The sequence below is a fragment of the Ixodes scapularis genome, unplaced genomic scaffold, assembly GCF_016920785.2.
Source record: "Ixodes scapularis isolate PalLabHiFi unplaced genomic scaffold, ASM1692078v2 PGA_scaffold2__306_contigs__length_199485367, whole genome shotgun sequence".
NCBI lineage: Eukaryota > Metazoa > Arthropoda > Arachnida > Ixodida > Ixodidae > Ixodes > Ixodes scapularis.
This window is the reverse complement of record NW_024609857.1, coordinates 122,348,654-122,371,394: the sequence shown is the minus strand read 5'-3', so window position 1 is coordinate 122,371,394 and position 22,741 is coordinate 122,348,654. Positions and strand designations below refer to the sequence as shown.

Genomic DNA, 22,741 nt, shown 5'->3' with positions numbered 1-22,741 from the left:
AACGGAACCTTGCGTTTATGTGGGGATTACCGTAGTACCGTAAACAAGGCTATTAAAAGCAGCGGGTATCCTTTGCCCACGACCGCGGAAATGCTAGCGACCTTGGGGTCGAGTAAAATTTTTACCAAGCTCGACTTAACTCAGGCGTATCAACAACTCAGCCTAGATGATGAATCAGCAGAAATACTGACCGTCAACACGATTAAAGGGCTATGCAAGGTCCGGCGGCTGCCGTTTGGAATCTCGGTGGCTCCGTGGGTGTTTCAGCGAGTCATCGACACGTTATTGGCCGGGATTCCGGGGGTGAAGGCTTATCTCGATGATATCTTGATATCGGGAAGCAACGCAGACGAACACTCGGAAAGGCTTGCAGCCGTGCTGGCGCGTCTGCAAAGAGCGCAGCTAAGAGTAAACAAAGAAAAGTGTGAATTCAGTCAAGCAAGCATTGAATTCCTGGGACATAGAATCGATGCCGCAGGTATCCACCCGAGCCAGACCAAGACGGACGCCATTCAGCAAGCGCCACCGCCGACAAGCAGGAAGCAGCTTCAAGCTTTCTTGGGGTTGTTACATTTCTACGCCAGTTTCCTCAGGGGGAAGACAGAAGTGGCGGAACCCCTTCATCGGCTTTTGGACCACGAGCAAGAATGGAAATGGACAGGTGAGCACCAGCGGGCGTTTGAAAAGCTGAAGAAGTTGCTTAGCTCGGATGCAGTACTTGTTCCCTATGACCCCAAGCGGCCGTTGGTTTTGTGCTGCGACGCGTCGCCTGTCGGGGTAGGGGCCGTGCTGGCGCATAGGGCTGATGACGGGAAAGAGCAACCTATAGCATACGCCTCACGAACTCTCGGTGCTAGTGAACGCAACTATGCCCAGATTGACAAAGAAGGTTTAGCAGTCGTCTTTGGAGTGAAAAGATTTCACCAGTACCTGGCTGGAAGAGACTTTACCGTAGTAACGGATCATAAGCCGCTGTTGGGGTTGTTCAACACAGAGAAGCGGGTGCCAGAAGTGCTGTCGCCCAGGATGCTTCGCTGGATTTTGTTGTTAGGGGCGTATAATTATCGCATTCAGTACAGGCGGGGCGAAGACAACTCCAACGCTGATGCGCTTAGTCGTCTGCCAATCGTGGGAGACGAAGACGAGCCACAGCCACCGGGGGACGTGCTCCTGCTTGAAGCTGTCGAGTATGCTCCACTCCAGGCGGCAGACATCGCAAGGATGACCAAGGAAGACTGCATCTTATCCAAGGTCAAGGATTGGATCCTCAGTGGCTGGCCGTCGAGGCAACCGGACAATACGTTCGCGCCTTACGAGGTAAGGAAGCCCGAGTTGTCGTTGCATCGTGATTGCATACTGTGGGGAAACCGTGTGGTCATCCCGCAAGTGGCAAGAGAGAGGGTACTTCAGTTGCTGCATGCAAACCACCCGGGAATGAGTGCCATGAAAGCTTCAACAAGAGGGCTTATGTGGTGGCCAAAGATGGACAGCCAGATTGAAGAATTTGTGCGGTACTGTCAGCCGTGTCAAAGTAACCGCCAAAGCGACCCCAAGGCTCCAGTGCATTTCTGGGTCAAGCCAGATCAACCATGGAGTCGTCTACACATAGACTTCGCGGGGCCAGTCAAGGGAGAAGTGTTTCTAATTGTAGTTGATGCGTACAGCAACTGGGCAGAGGTAGAAATCATGCCATCAATGAAATCTTCAGCTGTCGTCACCAGCTTAAGGAAAATGTTTGCGACTCACGGGGTGCCAGACGTAATCGTCTCTGATAATGGCACAGCGTTCAGTGGTGCTGAATTGCAAACGTTCTTGAAATTGAACGGTGTTCGTACAGTGTTCGCAGCACCTTATCATCCCGCCAGTAATGGCAGGGCCGAACGGATGGTAAGAGAAGTCAAGGAAGCTTTGAAGAAACAACAGGAAGGCACAACTCAGTGCAAGATTGCGCGGTTCGTGTTTAAACAACACACCATGCAGCATTCTGTCACGGGAAAGTCACCGGCAGAATTGATGATGGGGCGGAGGTTGAGGACAGCCTTGGACAGACTTCACCCAGATCGTCAGCGTGAACCTGAGGTTCAGGCGTCGCCAACAAAGTGTTTTGCTGTGGGTGACGCAGTCTACGCAAAGAGTTTCAATCCAGGACCCCGGTGGAAAGCAGCTACCGTGGTGGAAGTGCGAGGCCCGGTGTCGTACACGGTCCAACTGGACAACGGGGAGCGCCATCACAGACACCGGAACCAGCTGAGACGAGCCTGGACGGCGCCTCAAGGGGATGCCAGCACAAGGGTGGACTATCACTTCAGGCTCCCACCTACAGCGGGAACGTCGCAGCGGCCAGAGGCGAGCACGGAGTCAGCAACGCAAGCTCCGGCTCCACCACGAAGATCAACACGCAATCGACATCCTGTTGTACGCTATGGCATTAATGATTAACCAAGCGTTCTTTATTGTTTTTTGCATCTAATCGTAGGAGAAAGGAGTGTCATGTAGTGACAAGGTATATTTGTTGTTATCGTTGTCAGCGCCTATCACCAACGCAAGCCGCGTTCGCTTATCATAACATGCGCAGTGTATATAAACGCTCATACGGAAATAAACTGTTCTGTTCCCACCGCGCTGTCTGAAGGATCTATTACAATCACTAAAGAAAAACAATTGACTTGATTCGAGATAAAAGAATAGAATTACTTATGGTGACTAGACCAATTTCAAGATGGCTTCCTAACTGTTCATATTAAACAGATTGCAACGTGCACAAGTGTCCATTTCACCAGTAACTCAAGGCGGCGAAAAAAGTTCTTAATTCGCTTACTCGAATTGTGTTTCCTCGCGTAGTCACCGTTAATATATATATATTTTTTTTTTTTCAGTGTGTCGAACCGAAAAAAATCGGGTTCGGTTACGGTTCAGGTTCAGGTAAATTTATTTTGTTCCGGTTCAGTTCCGGTTCGATTAATTCGATCCGCGAACCGGTTCGCGAACCGGTTCGGGGCGCTGAACCGGTTCGCGAACCGGTTCGGAAATTATAAATGACAAATTGCAACATCAAAATAAATTACAAATAAAACATCTGAAATCAGCACATACGAAACGGGATACATCGTAGTGTAAGGCTCAGGGATTTCTACCAGGAATGGTTTCTTTATGTGCACTCAAAGGTTACCTCACCGACGTTTACGCATTCGGACGTCATCTAATTGGGTCCGACACAGTAGCTGTAAAATCCGCGACCTCCTTACAAACCCACTTACAAGTAGAACTCGCTAACTATCCCGCCACCTCGGCGTGTAAACAATTGAAGGAACACTGGGGAGAAAATACAGCTTTCTTTATTTGAACTAGCCTTCGGTAACTCAAATTAGACCCTTAAAGAAGTTTTCATTAAACAAGATACGGAATATGAAAAACACTTCACCGAACACAGCGCCAGAAGGACGTAATAGGATAAATATTAAAATAGAAGAGTTCGCTGTCTCACAAATATGTTAGCTTCTAAGTGCCTATACGAAACCGGATGCATTATTATCAAACTCCAGTCTTTTCTTGAAGCAAGCTTCAAGAACTCGCGCGTTCTAGAAACGTGTTATGAAATGAGCACACAGCAGCATTTAGGATTTACGAGATTGTAGAAAAATGAAATCCCGTGTCGCGATTGTTTTTTTTTTACACAGTTTTTCAATTTTTTTTCTTCCGTGCAAGCCGCGACCTGCGCAATACTGGTTCCTATGTCAAGATTCATGGATGCAGCGTTTGTCAAGATTCATGGATGCAGCGTTTATATTCCTAAGACTGAGTGGAGAAGAAAAATATGTAAGCGAGGTGTGTGTCAGTTGACGGCACTTAAAACAAATGGCATTGATAGCACATTCATTGTCAACAGCGCGTGGCCGAACCGTTTTGACGTGAGCCGGTAACCGTTGTTTTTTTTCCGGTTCAGTTCCGGTTCGGGTTCATCGCAATAACAATATAACGGTTCGGGTTCGGGTTCAGTTCCGGAAAAAAATACCGGTTCGGTTCCGGTTTTCGGTTCGGTTCGGTTCCGGTTCGACACCCTTATTTTTTTTTTACCTTGAATACATTCTTAGATTTTTCACAAAAATATACAAAGAGTGTATTTGTTTACGAGCACCTTTCTTCAATGTTGCGCTTCCTGAATGCATTGTTTTCTTATTCTGGTGCGTCTCGACGTGCGTTTCTTCTTTGTTTCTTAATTTTTTCGACAAACTTTCTTCTTTGTACGTCTTTATCAAGTAGCTCTGCCGTGAACAGAAATCGTGCACTGCGATGGGGCGTTCGAGGCAGTTACCGAATCCCTGAAAGAAGTTCATGCCACGGCCGGAGGCCGACAGCAGCGTTCATCTTGCTTTACCGGAAACGCTGTGTTTGAACTCAAAGAGTTGTTATTGTCTCATGAAGTCCAATGCAGCTCAATCAGAAACGTAGACGAGGATTGAATAAGTGGGAACTTTGTCCTTCCGCCAGTCTTCCATCCGCCAGATTGCCAGGAGTGCATGTGGTAAGCCATAACAAAGGTCAGAATTTAATTGGGGTCAATCAAACTACCGGACCCCCACAAAAGTGATTCACCTGAAAGGTGAACACCCTAACTCAAGAAAAAGAATATATTCTAAGGCTGTTCACGCCCTTCCTGTACACCAGTTGCCGTAGTGTGTCTTCGTGAAAGAACGGGAGACCATCCAAAAACAAGTTCGAGATGCTCGAGGACGACATTATCCAGCCTTCAAACAATCCTGGGTCCTCCCCCGTCGTGCTGGTAAAGAAGGTGTACGGAACGCTGAGATTCTGCGTCGGTAGTCGAAGGCTGAATTCTGTTCCAAAGAAATACGTCTATCCGCTTCAACGCATCGACGATACGATCGGTTGACTGCGCCACGCCCGTTACTTCTCTTCGATGGACCTGAAGAGTGGTTATTGTCAGAATAAAGTCGACAAGCGGGACCGTGAGAAACGGCCTTCGTCACGCCCGACGGATTGTACGGGTTTAAGGTGATGCTTTTCGAACTTTGTACGGCACTGGCCAATTTCCAGCGTAGCATGGACACTGTTCTGCCGGGTCGTAAATGGCAGAGCTGTCGTGTCTACCTCTTTGACGTCGTAGTATTCTAAAGTGATTTCGACGAGCAGCTGGGACGACTCCATGCTGTGTTACAAGCCACCAAGACCGCGGAACTGACGCTCAAGCCTTCGAGACGTCGGTTCGCTTGCGGCGAACTAAAGTACCTAGGCCAGGTCGTCAGCAACGAAGGTGTTCATCCTGACCTTGCAGTGGCCGAAATTTCACCGCCGTAAGACAAGAAGGCAGTGAAAAAATTTCTAGGACAGTACGTGTATTACAGGCGTTTCGTTGGTGAGCGCCGTTCACCGACCTAGAGAAGGAAACGGTCGAGTTCAACTGAGCAGAAGGGCAAAAGCGCGCATTCAATGAGCTCAAACAGAAACTTTAGACGGCTCCAATCCTCGGACATTTTGACCAGCATGCCAGTAATACGGGACTTGGCGCGGTACTGGTACAAATACAGGAACGCACAGAACGAATGGTCGCTTATGCAAGTCTGACACTCTTCAAGGCAGACAGCAATTACTCCCCGACGGAGAAAGAATGCCTTGCGGTCGTCTGGGCACTAACCATGTTTTGTTCCTATACTTCTATGGAAGTTCGGTCAGAGTGGTCACAGACAAACACTCGCTCTGCTGGCTTGCTAACCTGAAGGATCCGCCAGGACGCCTTGATAACGATAATGATAATGATAATCTTTATTGGCTCAGGAGAGCCGTGGCACCGCGGAAAGGCGACAGCCCGTACCATGGACGCCCGCGGTGCCACGTCTAGTGATGATGATTATGAGATGATATGTACAAGACGCCTTGCCCGATAGAGCCTACGGCTGCAAGAATTCAACATGCCCGTGGTGAACAAGTGTGGCCGCAAGGACAGGGACGCGGACTGTCTCTTAAAGGAGCGGTGCAACGATATTCAATCGGAATGTTTTTTACTTGACACGAGCTTACTGGCACACCTGAAACTCAAGGATACTCAGACGCAACGCCACTGGCCAAGGAACTCCTTTATTGCGGTGTAATTTCTAGGACAAAAGCGATCATTTTCATTCAATCTCTCCTTTGCAAAATTTGATGACGTAACGTGGGGATCGCAGTACACCCAAGTGACGATATTTGAATGCGGTTCATAGATTGGACCCGAGCATTGCGTGGGCACTCGACTTGGGCTCGTGATAATTGCTAGCTCGAGAAGCATTCGAGTAGTGACCCGTGTCCAATCGCTGCAACGACGACAACAGCCGAGCCATAACAATGTCTGGAACTCAGAGCGTGTTCTGCGCTTTGCCAACCCTAGCACGCGGCTATAATCAACATTGGCGGTATATAATCGGCTCCAGATCGCGTGGCCGCTTGTTCTGGCTGCGAGTTGAGGGGGTGAACGCTGCTTGTTTTTCTTTAATTTTTTTCTGGGACTTCTATTGCGTGGGGTGAAAAACAAGCGCGTGTTTCATAGGTCATTAACGTTAGGGATCCGTTTTAAGCGGTATTTGCGCAAAGTACAAAAATTGTTGCATCGCTCCTTTAAGTAACCCCGTCGAGTCAGCTTCCGCCGGCGATATGACGACGACGACAAGGACAGTTTTCTCGGCACAGTCAAGGTCGACGATATCACGGCGCTCCAACGAGCCGACCCTGAGCTGCGCGCACTGATCGATCATCTGGAAGGAGAAGGAAGGAGTCCCCCCCCCTGTCTTCTCACAATCCATGGCAAGCTTCGCCCTGCTTTACAAAGAAACCTTCGAGGACAATAATTCGGCGCGGCTCCTGGCAATCCCTCACGGTCTCCGACAGGAGACCTTCGAAGCTTTCCACAAGGACCCAACGGCGAGGCATCTTGGGTACAGCAGGACACTGGTAAGAATCCGCGAAAAGTCTTCCTGGCGCAAGCTCCCGAAGACCGTCCACCAGTGCACAAGATCGTGCCATGAATGTCAATGACGCAAGAAACCAGAAACGAATCCCGCAGGACTGTAGCAGACGATCGCACCGCCGACCACTCCGTTCCAGCAGATCGGAATGGATCTACTCGGGCCATTCCTCAAGTCGACGTAGAGAAACCCTTGGATAGTCGTCGTGACGGATTATCTCACCCGATACGCCGAGAGGAAAGCCCTCGTATTCGTAACAGCTCTGAAAGTCGCCAAGTTCTTTATTCAGTCAATCGTTCTCCGTCACGACGCCCCTAAAGTACCGATTACGGACCAAAGGGCAGCATTTACAGCTCAGCTGATTCGGGAGGCTCTTCGGCACAGCGAAACCAGCCACCGATGAACCAAAGCGTACCTCCCGCAAACCAACGGGCTCATGAAATGGCAGAACAAGACCATCGCCGACCTGATTTCCATGTACGTCCACGTGGAGTACAAGACGTGGGACAAAGTTTTGCCGTACGTAACGTTTGCTTGTGACACGGCAGTTCAAGAAACCACCGGAGTGACACCATCTCAGCAGGCGCACGGCAGAAAAATGACGACGATGCTAGATTCCATGCTACCCTATGAGCCAGTTGACTACGGGACCGTAGACGCCCGGGTGATCAGTCAGTGAGAAGAGGAGGCGCGCCAACTAGCCCACCAGCATATTCAAGGCCAACAACGTGTCGACGCTAGCCGGAACAGCCTCCGCCGACATGACGTTCATTTTCAACCGGTAGACAGAGTGTGGGTGTGGACACCGATACGATGCCGGGGCCTTGACGAGAAGCTTTCGAAACGGTATTTCGGACCGTACAAGGTACTTCATCACCTCGGGGAGCTCAACTACGAAGTGGTGCCCGACGGAATGAAAACATCATCACGACGCCGACCACGACCCGAGGTGGTTCACGGCGTTCGACCCAAGCCAGTCTACACTCGATAGGACTCAGGTCAATTTATAGTTCAGACGCCCCCGCAGTTCACTGGTTGCTGGATTACCTTTTTGTTAACTCCTTTAAGGTTGCATTGAAGAGATGCACCTTTAAAAGAGGGAGTAATGCCGTGTGCATGACCGAGAAGAAACCCTTCTCCGTACACCGAGCGTAAAATATAAGGAAACCGGAACGACCTTTCGCAGTCAGTCTCGCCTTAGCTCATTCCCGAACATTCTAGGCCGAAGCTTCGAGAAGCCGAGCTTAGTAGATAATGAGTCGAGCGCGGTATTGCCAATTCATTCAATCGCACGTTAGCCAGTTCTCGCGCCGATGCACCGTCACTCCTGCTGACGCCGCGACGTTTTCTGCTGCTATTTCGACGCTGACGCTCATTCTTCCTTTTGTTTTTTTGGCACAAGTTCGCCGGCAAAAACTTTCATTTTCAGTCTACATTTGTCGAGCCGTTTTTCATCGGTGACCATATAATGCTCATTATTTATGGTTCTATAGCGTAAGAAACGCGGGGCGTGTACCGAGCATCTCATTATCGCTTCCCAACCAATGATATGGCGGCATTTGCCGACAACAACGCCGAAGAACCAATTACGAAGCCTGGTTATACTTAGCGCGCCCAGCGTTTCTTAACCTGGAGGTGACTATACACTCTTAGAAAAAAGGGTCAGTATAGTCCTCCCTAAAGGGAGGAACGCTCTTGACACATATGTTCCTTCAGAAAGGGAGAAACTTTCGTCCCTTAAGCAGGGGAGGAAAAGTTCCTCCGTCGACTGCATCTCATTATGGCGGCCACGAATCGAGCAAATCGAGCTCGGTAAGGCTTAACGAGAACACTAAGTCTATTGCACGAAGCGAGAGGAGCAGGAAATAAAAAACGTAACACGAGCTTTCCGCGAACTGTATTTATTTCCGAAGTTTCTTTACCAATGCAGGTAAAGAAACTTACGTTTCGAAAGCATGCAGTCACTCAGTCTTCTCATCGTCAGCACTGCGATGTTCAACGGAGACAACCGGCACTCAGTTCGCGCACTTTATGTCCTACCTTTGCTATTCCTCGAGCCACAATTCCTTCGTCAACCGTAGCGTCAACCGCACATCACGGAGGAGTGAAAATCATTCGCCCGCAAAACCAAAAGCAGCTCTCAAAAAAAAGCAAATCCGAAGCAACCTCTTGGCTTATCTCAGCACGGTAACACGAAATTATGGCGTAGCCGCGTAGCGTAAAAGGATGTTAAATCGCTTGCCACCAGATGGCAGGGTCAAGCAGAGTATTCGCACGTAGCTAGGCTAGGTGGCGCTAGGTACCGCCCAATTCATGTTTTACAAAAAAATATTTTTATTTTTTTACGCCACAATTGCGTTTCCTTTTCTTCGGAATCTCTAACACATGTAGACACGTTGCGCACACTACAAACATCAGGTCACCATATATTGAACGCATACACAGGCATCGCACATACAAACATCAATACAACAGCACACTACCCCGATCACTACTACCGAGCCCTGCGTTTCCGTCTTTTATAGTGGTCGTTTTGAATGTACGGAATTTTTCGGTGACTCCCTAAGCAAAAAAAAATATTCCGAACATGTTCATTTTTTTCCAGCAATGTCATACATCTGAGGCTATTTTTAATGGTTCAGGGGATGAATCTCTTATTAAAAAGAAGACGCTCGATCATACCATAATTATTTGAAAGCCAATAAATCGAGCCGCTCCAATGTGGTTCCAAGCCATGAGTTTGTTTTCCCGCATGGCCCTTCGTAGCCAGTATTTATATTGTAGTGTTCGTTTTTCTATTTGTGCTGTTCGCGCAAAGCTGCAATTGCCGTATTGAATTAATCTCTGTAGAGCGGATATCCACTCAGCTGGAAGTGATGCTTCACGGGCACAGAAATCGCTTTTCGATCAACTTGAATGCAGTCAAAGCCGCGACTTCCGACAACTGTTAAGTGTACGGAGCTGCGCCGTTGCGAGCTCGAAAACTTCTAGCGCTCATCCCAGCGCGCCACTTAGAGGGCAGTTTCTACAGGAACCGTAATATATTTAAACAGTCAAATAAAGGATAGCGTTTTTTTTTGTTGTTTTTTTTCGATTTTGCCTGTCTTTTTTTTTATGCTAAACTTCCATTATCAATATACGTACTTTCCGTCATACTTTCGTAGTGTTGTCTTTTCCCCACAGCGCAATCGCTCTCGGGGACCGACCGGGGACCGACAGTCACATTGGCCACTGTACGATAGGAGCTTACCGTTCAGACCAGCGTTCCAACATGACTATCCACACGTCGATCGACTGCACCTAATCCCTCAAGTGGTTTTAAACTCTTTAATGTAAAGCGGAATGTCATCCTGCGACACCCCGGCCCCTCCGATAACGGCCCGACTAGCGGCATCAATGCCCGACAGTTTACGTCATCTCAACTTGTTGTTACACCACTGATACGCGAACACACGGTCACATCGGCGATAATTCCAGTCTTCTGTTCACAACCCACAACACTGCCATCACGATGTCGCTGACACGAAGAAATACAGAACCACGTTGACGACGTTGCTGACACGCAGAAGAATCACGTTGAACGCCGGCTGGCACTCGGCACGGGACAACGAAACCGAACTCAGCACGGAAGGCACCCAGGCAGCCGGCAGGAAAACCTGCCTTCCTTGGACGCAGTTCCCGCGATTTCCATAACGTCGAAAACGTAGACACAGTTCCTCGTGGTTTCGCTGCTGTAGTTCCGCGTGCGTCCCGCAAATTGGAGACGGCCGTCTTACCCAGTGTATGTAGCGCTGCTGGCACTGCTCCGGAAGTTCGCTGTTTCTAGCGGCTTCGTTAGCTCGTTTGATAAAATTAGTGGTAAAAACGTCAATGCAACCGAAATGTTCTGCACGTTTGGACTAGAAGACGTAATTACAGGCGGCCTTCGCTGCCGCTGAAGCTCAATCAACTCGACATTAATTTATTAAACAACGTGCGCGATGTGCTCGAAAAACGAAACCGAAAGAAGATGGGTCGGGAGGGCGAAAGCTTTCTCCGGTCTGCCTGGAGGAGGAAAACGTCTCGGAGAATAATAAGGACTTTAATTTTCCTTTCATCGGTCTGAGTTTGTTTACGTGTGTTTTGGTAAACAAAAATATAAAAAAAAACTTTACAAAAAAAGAAAAAAAATAATCCCACTTTCCTGGGGATCGAACCGTTGACCACTTGGTCAGTAGCGCGATGTTCTACCCCTGCGCCAACTGAACAAGGAGGAACTCGCCCTCCTCCTTTCATCTGAACTGCCGTTCCTCCCTTCTCTGGGCAACTTGTCCGCAACAAGGAGGAACAGTCGCTTTTGCTACCTTTCTCCTCCCTTTTTTCTTAGAGTGTAGAGTCTTGGCGATGAAATTATGTAGAAACCAGCCGCTCACATCTTTGACGGCCTTGCGGACATCGGGATGAACGGCTGACATCATGAAGCACTGACCAGCCTCGGCCACCACGTGCACCCGCACTTTCTTCAGGTCCACCTGCGAAACCAGATTCGGCAAAAACATGTCGGTGCCAGCTGATCTTTCGTCAGCACTGTGTTTCCACGAGGGTCGGGCGTCGGACAAGGGAATAGCAGGTGGAAGTATATTCCGTACGCTCAGTCTCGGAACTCGTTAAATCCTCAAAGACATAACGAACACCCAGCGAAGAATACCGGGGTTGATCAGTACTGCTTAATTTTCCTATCCGTTTTTGACGCTGTGGCTTTGACATAGGACGCAACAGCACCATAATCTAAAAAGAAAGTGACTTTTCTTCGTGGAATCTCATTGAAGCTGTCAGACGAGGACAGGGAGACCGCAACGGTGGGCCCAAATACTTTACTGGGGAATACATTTCACTCCGCGAAAATTCACTGACCTTGGCGCGGACAATTTTTGCGTAGTTGGAACGGCTGGTGGACTCGCGTAACCTCGGGGTTCTCCCCTTTGAATTGGGAGGGGTGGCTTCCGCCATCTATCGCCGCGGAAACCCGTCAACACAGCGGAGACAACCGTCTCTGCTGTCTTGGCGAATCCGCTTCGGTGCGTCGGCAGCAGCCCTCTCCTTTGGCGCAGAGTCAAAGTGTGATAGCGTCGACAGTGCTATGCGCATCCGTTCTGTCGGAAGCGAAATTTCCTCCCCGCTCGAGGAGCACTTAGCGTTATATGTATGCCATCTACTGCAAATGAGCGGAGTATAATGTATATTCTTCGTGAAGTATTTGGTGGAATCGCTTGGTTGTTGAACTTTCGACAAAAAAAAAAATGTGACAGCTTGTTTTGATGCTACGAAGAAAAATTAAGAACCGTTTATCTAGTACCACTACCTTTTTACCTTTAATAAAAAATATTTCAAAGTATTTCTTTAAGAAAAGGTTTCCGTTATCATGCGTTCCCCACTTCAAAAGTCCCAGTATGCAGTGCCATTAAATCGTCCCCCTGCTGCAGTCAGCGTGTAATGACTATACACGAAGGGGTTCTGAAATATTGCGTCGCGGCGATGATTCCATAAAAGTGAGACTGAAGTTAATAGTACTTTTAGTAAAATCCGTTCTAACTTTATAACAATTCCCTTAATTTCCTACCAAGTCGTCAATACGCGATCTAAGTTTTGCTTTTAACGAAGCCAGGTTCAAGGCCTTCCGGTTTATTTGTCGAATTTGGGGTAATAAAAAAAAGTTTCCAGGTTTCCTTATAATGCCTTTGCGGGTTAAGTAACCCCTTATGCGTTATTTTGTATTTGTGAGTGTTGAAACGTGTATTGCCGTACACATCCTTTTTCTCAGGTTTATCAATTACGTAACTTAAAGTTTACCGAAATGTGACAAAAATTCTGGTTTTCGTTTTCACATCGAAATTCAAATATTTTTTGAAGGAAAACATTATAAAATTGCCCAACAAGATTATGCAAATAAATAAAAAAAAGATTACTATTTCAGAGATATTGACTCAGAGATGCTTTGCTGCATAATTAGATATACTAAAAGCTTTCCATCATGAATCAGATGGTGCGGCGAGACTTAGTGTGTTGTCCACGTGTTTTAAAATTAAACTCCAGTGGCGGAAATATTGGCGGCAAGTCAGGTTATACTGGATTCTGATTAAGCTGTCCCGAGTGAATATTTCAAGCACAAACCGGCTTTAACGGAAAGTGAATAACCATAGCTATATAGTCAGCAGTCCCATACAACCTACCCTTCCCTTCCCATACAATGTACGGGACGGGTAAAGAATGAGGAACAATCGTTTTATACATCTTATATACAGTGCGTGGAAGAAGAATCATGCTTGTATGAGAACACCGCTTTAGAATGGTAACCAGGAAATATGACTACCATCACTGGGTATAAATGTTGCTAATACAACCTAACGTTAACAAAGTGTGCATAAAACGATTAAAAAAAGGCTGCGTGTGCAGTCACTTACATGAAGGAAACCCAGTGTTTGAGATGACACAAACATTTGAGCAAATGATGGTAGTAGGACTACAGGCAGTTTTGGGTAGTAACGCGTTACTGCAACTTTTTTTTGGTAACTTGTAGCTGTAACGATTTACTTTTTTAAAAATGTAACTTGTAACTGTAATTCTATTACTTTTTTTCAGCTAACGATGAAAGTAACTACTTTACTTTTGTCGTTACTTTCTATTTTTTGTTTAATAATATATCACTGAACGAGTACAATCTAGCTATTCCTTGCACTTTCTGAAATGTCCCGAATATAGCCACGTGTAGATTTGATAAAAAAAACAAAATCTAGTTATCGTTACAAACGGACTTGTGCTTTGAGACTCAACGCTTTCATCTTAGTATATTGAAGCACTATCTGTGTTGCGGTTTTCCTTTTTTCTGCGCAAACGCTTTTTAATCAAGCGAATCAACCGTGAAACAACAATACACGCGGAGGGCACTACGCATGTTTTGTATTTTGATTTGCGCCACTACTCCGGCGTAGTGTCAACAGTCGAGGCCAAATTTACTGCTGTTTGCGCGGGGTTTGTTTCTGGCTTGCCGGGTACGAACTGAAATATGTGCAGGGACGCCGCAGCCTCCACGGTTCACCAATCTATCGTGCAACGGAGTAAATATCTGAGAGGAACAATTTATTCAAGAGCGCATTCATTGGCGAAAAGGTTGGCACGGATCTCACGTTTAACAGAGTCAGAATAATCGCCTTGGCTCAGACCCGTCTCTCTCAAAGAAGCAATTACGGTGTTAGCATGACATAGTCGTGTTATGACGCCGACGAACTGCTCTCTTTGTCGAAACCGAAACTGATAAGCGCGTGCTGTGTTTTAGCTGAGTCCTGAATGAGTGCTCTCCTCGGGGTAGAAGGAAATCACCCGGAGCGCCCGCAGCGCCCCTGCCAGCCACCGTTTAGGCCACGCGCTCCCAGTGGGTCTTTCATATTACAGGAGACTATAGATATAATACCCGCCCTCCCTCTCTCTCTCAAACCACGGTTCTCTCAAAGAGGAGCCCACGTACCGGCTCGTGCAGGCGCAACACTTGTCGGGCATGTTCGGGTCCCACCAGAACAGCCAGGGCCGGTGCTAGGTCCCTGGCGTACCTGCAGAGGGGACCCGTGCCCAGGAACTCGACCTGGTGCCCCTGGACGTGTGGGAACTGTCCGCCGTTGCTGACCAGCCCCGGGGACGGCTTGTGGCCGAACACGCCATTAAAGAAGGCCGGCATGCGGATGGAGCCGCCGATGTCCGTGCCCAGGCCTAGCACTGACCCGGCCGCCGCCAGCAGGCTTCCTTCGCCGCCTGCAGGGTTCGGGCACCCGTTTAGCTCGCATTCAGCTCTGCTAGCATAAAGAAATAAAACGAGCACTAGGAATTTTGGTGAAATCAATCAAGCCACCAATGTGTTCATGATAGTATGCAGGAATAACCTGCGGGCTTTATACTGGCGCGCTAAAACAAAGAAACCCAAAACACGAAATACAAGCGGAGAACAGAGTCCGCGAGTCTGACATAGAATACGTACGGCGAGCAAGCGTCCCAGAATCCGTCTTCGGGAAGTCAAAACGCAATGAAAGAACAACTTGGAGCAACTAAGAGAGCGCGCGATAACGTGGCACTCAATTGCATGTCGTCATTGGTCGACGTTAGAGGGAAACATAAGCATGTGACCGCTTTTGGCAGGTAAACCAACGCACAAGGTGCGCAAGTCGAAGGTGAACCTACACGACAGATTAAGATATTCAGAAGGCAATTCTACCACAGAGAGCAAGACAGAAGAAGTCATAGACACGACCGAACGTGGTTAACAGAGTAACGATGTTCGGAAGACAATGCAAGCAAATATTTGTAAAGAAAATAGCAAGATCCCCATGCATAACCAAACTGTGTATATTCTCGAAAATAGTAACAATAAGAAAGAAAAAAACGAAGAAATAAAAAAATCAAAAGAAAAAAAAGAAAAAAAAATTTTGGAAGCTACATGCAAGTTTTTGACAGATATAGTTTTTCTAGTTTAGTGTGATGCATAGCGCAATTTTATTTAAATAGTTGCAAGACTTCCAGACTAACACCACGTGCGATTATTATGGGAATTTAGATTAGATCTACCAAAAGATCGTCGCTGCTTTTGTCTTTATAGACCGTACGCGAAGAAAATTACGGAACATTGCCTTTGATCTATACTGAACTGTGGAAACAGGTCAACTCACTAGCATACACTTGCATTCATCTTGTGAATCTACACTTTTATTTTCCAAGGTGCTTTTCGCAACGCAGTGTGTTGTATATCGGCATATTTGAAACTTTTTTTTTCTAAATGACTAGGTGTAACTAAAGGGACGTATGACGTCTCGGACAAGGGAACAAGAACGACGAAGGACGAACACAAAAATGCGTTTGTCCTTTGTCCCCATTGATCCAGGGAATATTATCGTTTATTCTTGTCCAGCTCGCTTGCACATTTGCAATAGTTCTATTAGCTGCATTATCAGCATAACCCTTAACAAATGCAGGCCGTTCAACCTTGTTGGTGTTCGACTGGTGGCAGTTGCTAAAACCCGTTTGCTCAACTGACGTCCAACTCCAGGTTAACTCAGTTGATAGAGCGCTCCACTGGAAATATGGAAGTCCCTGGTTCGATACCAGGACCAGGCGGATATTTTCAGTCGCGGACCAGTCACCTAGCTGTGGTTGGAGATTGGTGTTTGTTTTTTGTCCCCCTTGTTCACCTTCTCGAAAGAGTATTATCGCTATCCTTGTCCAGCTCGCTTGCACTTTTGCATTAATTGCATTATCACACATTAGTGGGCCTTAGTTTTACGGCTTTTAAATACGTGTATTTGAATTAAAATGAACACCCTTTACACAAGACGCGGTTTAATTTATTTGTTTTTGCTTCAAAAGTAGAATTATGTATATCGGCACTAGCCAAGTTACTCTTTGTGTGTTCTTTTTTTCGTTTTTTTCTTTATTACCTGATGACGCTCAAAAAAAAGAAAATATAAAAAGAAACGAAGTACGTCACTTGTTACTTGAAAGTAAAAGCAAAGCGTTTCCGTCCTACGTTGCCTTAAAATAAAAGAAATGCGTTATTGTTACCGATAAAAATATCGAACGTTCCGTTTTACTTTTGAATAAAAGTGTTTTACTGTTTCGTCGAGACAGGTATCCATAAGCGCCCTATGTCAAGAAGCATCACATCCATGCCGAAACTTAGCATTTTTACCTCCTCTGTTCTACGGTTCAGATATTGAAGGTAAGGTATGTGGGTGAGTGCAAGAAATCACATGACTTGGCGCCTAAAAAGGCGAAAAACTGTTCAGCGTATTTTTTTTTAAGAGGCTTGGGAAGACGTAAGGGGCAATGTTACTATGTTACCCGTTACCCGAAATAAGTAACGTAAGTACGTTACCTGGTACTGTTTTATAATTGTAAAAAGAACGTTACTACGTTACAAAAAATAACGCGCTACGGGTAACGCCGTCCCTTGTAACGCGTTACCGCCAACAGTGACTGACCCCGCGTGTGCGCTATACTCCGTTCACCCTTAAAAGGATACTGAATCGGAACTTAAAATATGCAGAAAACATTTAGAGATAAATCGAACAGGATAAAATAAATCTGTAATTGATAATCGCGTAATCATATCTTAAGCGGATGGCTATTTTTTCTGTTCTAAATGCCTGGATTTTGGCGAGCGCTTCAAAATCAGCCGTCGAAGAGCGCGATGCATTTCGGGCAAAGATGGCAGTAATGACATTACTGTAATGAAATTACAGTAATAAATTACTTTCTAGAGTAATGAGTAATATAATGAATTACTTCTCTAGACTAGTAATTTGGTATTGTAATTAATTAATTTCAGGCAGCAATTTCGAGAAAATTACTCATTACTTTAGAAATTACTTTTGTCCTAAATTAGAAAATTCGTCTGGAAGCTTTAAAAAAGAGAAAATTGATTTTGCATGGTGAAATTTTGTGCAAGAGCATCAGAGGAAATAATCAACGGCCACCTGAGCGCAAAGCCTCGTACGAAGAGCTGAACAGGCGCACAAAGGAGGGCTGGAATAGCGAAGGAAAAAAGCTTACGTGTAAACATCGCTGAAAGGCAAAGGCTTACGAACTTCAGGCTCGACAGATTCACGGCGTCGCGTCATCACGACGATACTTTACTTCGTTCATCCCTAAGCAGACAGTGCGGTGGGAGCAGCAAGCGAACCAGAACCAATCAGACACCTTCCTTTAATCACCTGTCCCGTCCCTTTCTCTGCGCGTGGGTATGAACGAGAGCGTGGTTACGTGGCGAACGATAGACGTGTGACCGCTCCAACAACACATAGCTTCCACCGTTCATCCCTAAGCTGACTTTGCGTCAGCTTAGGGATGAACGGCCCATAGGCTACAAGGCGATTGGCACGTCACCAGGGAGTTAAACATAATTTAACACCTAAGAAGACAGCAAAAAACAGGTCCCCAGCCTTGTACTTTTGTCAAGTAAGGTCAAACCGTAAGCTTCGATCATTGTGAACAACAAACGACCGGAATAAATAGTGAATTCCAAATGCCTTGTCAAAGCCCCAGAGCTTTTCGTGCGTCCTCGAGCAAAGCAGCTGCGCTCACGCTATGCCTCACTGCCTTCCCTTGGGAAGCTTATTCGGGAATAAGCCTACAAGGATATATCGCCCCCCGTTTGTTTGGAAAGTGCACAATTTAGGAAGCTGGCGCCATTCCTCAACTGGCGACGCCACCAACTCTTCTTAGCAATGCGGTGGAGGGTAGAGGCACGCGTTCCCGCTCCCATTTTGAGAGCCGAATAAAACTGTGCGCGGGATCCCCTCTTCTTCCCGGAAAGGCCGAGAAAAGCTGTTGCCGAGTTTAGTAAGTGCTTTTGGGAGAATAGAATTAGACTGCGTCTGGGAGGCGAAAGGGAAACGTTTCACGTGACGGCTCCTTCTAAGAACGAGCTGCCATTGCCAGACTTAACAAACTGACACGGACTACAACTTTTAAATCAGGAAGACGGGAACATATCACCATTTTAGTAAGAACCTTCACCGTCGAATGAACAGCGAAACCGGTGAGTCGACTGCCTTTCTGAGTCGCATCTAAAAAAGAAGCTATTCATCATGTTTAACACTGATGTCGTGTGCGCCAGCGAAACCGCTGTTCAGTATGGTTCACTTTGAGGCACATAAGGTTGTTGCGGTATAAACAGGAAGATGTGAGTTTTGGTACATACAGACCACCTCAGCTCTTTGACGCCACATCACTGCGGTGGCGCTGCTGTCGGCACTGCGCATGCGCCGCGCCATGCTTCTCCCAGATCTGGTTCATGCACACGCGTTGTGTGGGCAAACGAGGGCTTGTTTTGTAAACACTATGTTGGTGTATACGGTAAATAATATGAGCACGAATTACTACCTCAAGGTATTCAAAAGTAGTCTCAAAGTAAATTACGTTAGGAAAGTAATTGTAATGTAATGTCATTACCTTTAGTCTGCGGTAATTTGTAATGTAATTTAATTACATTTTGCAGTTTTTAAGAAAGTAATTAGTAATGTAATCTAATTACTTTTTTAAAGTAACTTTGCCATCTCTGATCTCGGGAGATCCGGCCGATCCGGCGCAGTCTTGACGTCATCATGCCTCGGAGGGCCAAGCGTACCGTAGTTATGAGTCGTGATACTTGGAGGCGTCAACGTGTTACAATCTCGCAAATCTCGCTTAGTCAGAGTACCTGAGGGCTGTAGCATATTGCGGAGCTGCCGCGACTGAACGGTCGCCGACCAACGCGACGAGAGCGGTGGGAATGATGACATTGATAAGGACGAAGACGCCGCCACACCGCTACATCACCAGTGGCCATAATGGCCAAGAAGCGATTCGGCCTAGAGTCGTATTTGTACGACCCATCTGCCTTGTCTTCGCCGTCCGCAACAGGTAACAGAGCTTATTTACGAAACGATCTTACAGCAAAACCTAAGAAGAGATCCGTATTCACGGAGCGAAATTATCGCAAGTTTTTCGTAGGCTACGATGAAATCCTACGACCACGACGACAGCTACAAAGCTTTACGCACTTTTTATGATCAAATCTACATTGCCGGCAACATCGCTAGTCGCGACGACCAACGTGCATTTCTATGTGCTCGCTGTGCGCGTCCCAACAAGAAAAAAAAAGTACTACTTCAAACTGGACGCCGCAGCGGAGACAAACCCTAGAACCACGAATACCTGAAAAAGCTACAACAATGGTCCCGCCGACCAAGCGACCACCAAAGACTCGCCAGGCTTAGCGAAACACTTCGACGACCCGGGACAAGGCCATCTGCGCACGGCCGGCTGGCTTGACGAATGGAATACGCCCACGCGACCTTTGTGGACCCTTCTCGTGTGAAAAGTGTGAACCCTGACCTCTGTTTTGGGGTACGAAGGCCAGCCTTTCCCCTCGTCGTACCTAGCTTGTTTTCATGCAGCGGTAACGAACGCTCTCGTCGAAAAGGGACAATCTTATCGATTCAATCTCCTCTTTTTGTGTTATAAAGCCCAAATAAACGCCATATGGATTACCTTCGCAATATGGCTACATACATGTTTTTCATATGTCCATTTTATTCCGACATGATGGTACGCCAACGCATGTCGAGTTAGAGCAGTTTTTGGGAGCGACTCAATGCCGCTCTAATTTCTCTCTGCCAAGCGTCACGTCAGCATCGAGTTGCCATTGTCTAGAGGCCCAGTGGTTCGTAAAGTCGGTCGCAAAAGATCGTTCCCGCAACGGCTACCAAGAACGCGGTGACAGTGCGGTTCCGGTCCCAGTGTGAACAGATATTTACGTGGATCTTGCTGACACTGTTTTACTTTAAATGGATCTTCCTGGACGTCGGCTCTCTCCCGCATCCCCGAAGCCACGAAAAACGCCGCAGCGATTTGTTTACATGCGCGTCGCTTTGCAGAGCCGTACGGGCCGTCTCCTTTTAGCAGCGCTGGTAGTTGTGTTGACTTTTTAGCGATCGAGTTCGTTATCAGTAGCAGTCCACTAAGGCGGCTATCCCGTCATCAGGAGAGGAGGGCATTCGGGCCCATTTAAATAGACATTTCGTAGCGAGGATTTTACATCGCACGTACACAATCTCCAAACCACCCCAAAAAAGCGTTGCCGGAAAGACCACCCGGTACTAAAACGAACGGTGGCCAACTCTGCTGTTGCTTTCTCCACCAAAGCGCCTCGGTACTACGTTCAGGCCTAAGTAATGCCTATGAGTGTCCGTACTTCCCGTCGTGGCGCTTCTCTTACGAACATGTTGTCGTCCCGACATTCTATCGAAGCTTCACAGACTTCCACGAGGAGGTTTTTGGTTATCGTTTTGTTCAGTTTAAAATACGGTTTCTCGTGTTTTTCTACAAAATATTGGCATTGGTGAAGTCCTATTTTAACCCTCTTCATGTTCAAGCAAACAGATGGGGTCTAGAATTTGGTTTTTGTACCCCTTTAAAGGGGCGATGCAACAATCTTTGTACTTTGCGCAAATACGGCTTAGAAGGCATCCCTGGCGTTAATGACCTATGAAACACCCGTTCGTTTTTCGCCCCACGCAATAGAAGTTACGGAAAAAAAATTAAAGAAAAACGAGCAGCGTTCATTCCCTCAACTCACAGCCAGAACAAGCAGTCACGTGATCTGGAGCCGATTATATGCCGCCAATGTTGATCATAGCCACGCGCTGGGGTTGGCAAAGCACAGGACACGCGCTGAGTTCCAGACATTGTTATGGCTCGGCTACTGTCGTCGTTGTAGCGATTGGACACGGGACCCGAATGCTTCTCGGGCTAGTAATTATCACGAGCCCAAATCGAGTGCCCACGCAATGCTGGGGTCCAATCTATGAATCGCATTCAAACATCGTCATTGGGGTGTACTGCGATCCCCACGTTACGTCATCAAATTTTGCAAAGGAGAGATTGAATGAAAATTATCGCTTTTGTCCTTGAAATCACACCGCAACAAAGACGTTTCTTGACCAGTGGCGTTGCGTGCGAGTATCCTTGAGTCCCGCTACTGCCAGTAAGCTCCTGTAAAGTGAAGAAAAAAAAAACGCATCTCCACGTTGTGAATGATATTGATTGAGGCAAAGCTGTGGTGGTGCTTGTCTGCGTAGACGCTAAACTGCAGCATGCCGAGCCTTTCGTTCGTTTTATTCATGTCACGCTGCGTTCAAATGCTCAAATGCGTATATAACCACGTTCCATACCACACATTCCCTTTCTGACATTGATGAAAACGAACGAAAGGCTCGGCATGCTGCGGCTCACCGTCTACGCAGAAAAGCACCACCAGAGCTTTGCCCCAATCAACATCATTCACCACGTGGAGATGTGGTTGTTTTTTTTGTTGTTTTTTTTTTTGCCCTACACGGAGCACGTGAGCGCGTGAGCTCACGAGCAGGAGCACGTGCACCCGACGGCGGACGGACATACGGACATGGCTAGCCCCTTTAAGGGGTATTCACACGAGGGAGAAATCCCGGGGATTTCTCCCCGGCACGCGCATCCAACGACGAAAACATCAGGCTTTGCCATGTGCAAAAGCCTCGCGTTTTTATCTCGTGATGCGCGCGTGCCGGGGAGAAATCCCCGGGATTTCTCCCTCGTGTGAATACCCCTTAAGGAGCTTCGCCCCTAAAACATTCCAGTTGAGTATCGTTGAACCGCTCCTTTAAGCTGTGACTACAAGGTCCGGCTTCCGCGCGAGCTCGCTGGCTTCCGCAATGCTTTTGTTGCGCGTGCCTTCGCGTTCACACTTGCGTTAGCAAGGCCTGAAAGCTCGGGCTGAAGGTGAAGGTTCAAGCCTCAGTTTAAAGGTGAACTGAGTATACATCCCTCCCTTGAGGAGTGCTTTTTCTCCTGAGCACGCGGAGGCGGTGCGGCGAATCTAAACGCACAAAATCGCGATGTCTGCCCCGCAAACTGTCGCTCCACCGCATCGCACCGGGGCGTAGTGAGAAGCGCACTCAACGGAGCAACCTCACCGGCCTGAACAGACCACGGACGAGCACGAGATTAAGAAATATTGCGAAACTTCCTAGCTCCGTCAGTATGTGGTAAAAAGATGAAAGGGAGAATTTCGTTATTGGCAGCAATCATATATAGGGTTCTAAAGATTTGCACACGCTTACCGCAACAATCCGGCCGTGTGGTGGGGCCTGAGCTATATAATATTTTTAGAGCGAAACTCTGAGACGCCCATTTACGGCTTGAGCGACGTCGCCGTAGCCATCGCCATCGGCGTAACCGCGCGTTGCATT

At 47.3% G+C, this 22,741-nt stretch overlaps 1 protein-coding gene across 1 annotated transcript in view; it reads right to left on the bottom strand.

Moving 5' to 3' along the window:
* Positions 1 to 22,741, bottom strand: part of LOC8032054 (fatty-acid amide hydrolase 2-A) — a 119,712-nt gene that overhangs the window by 7,204 nt on the left and 89,767 nt on the right. The window contains exons 4-5 of the mRNA XM_040219488.1: positions 14,458 to 14,738; positions 11,369 to 11,467 (exon numbers count right to left, since the gene is read on the bottom strand). Of these exons, the coding sequence (XP_040075422.1) occupies positions 11,369 to 11,467; positions 14,458 to 14,738 (380 nt within the window). The remainder of the gene's footprint in view (positions 1 to 11,368; positions 11,468 to 14,457; positions 14,739 to 22,741) is intronic.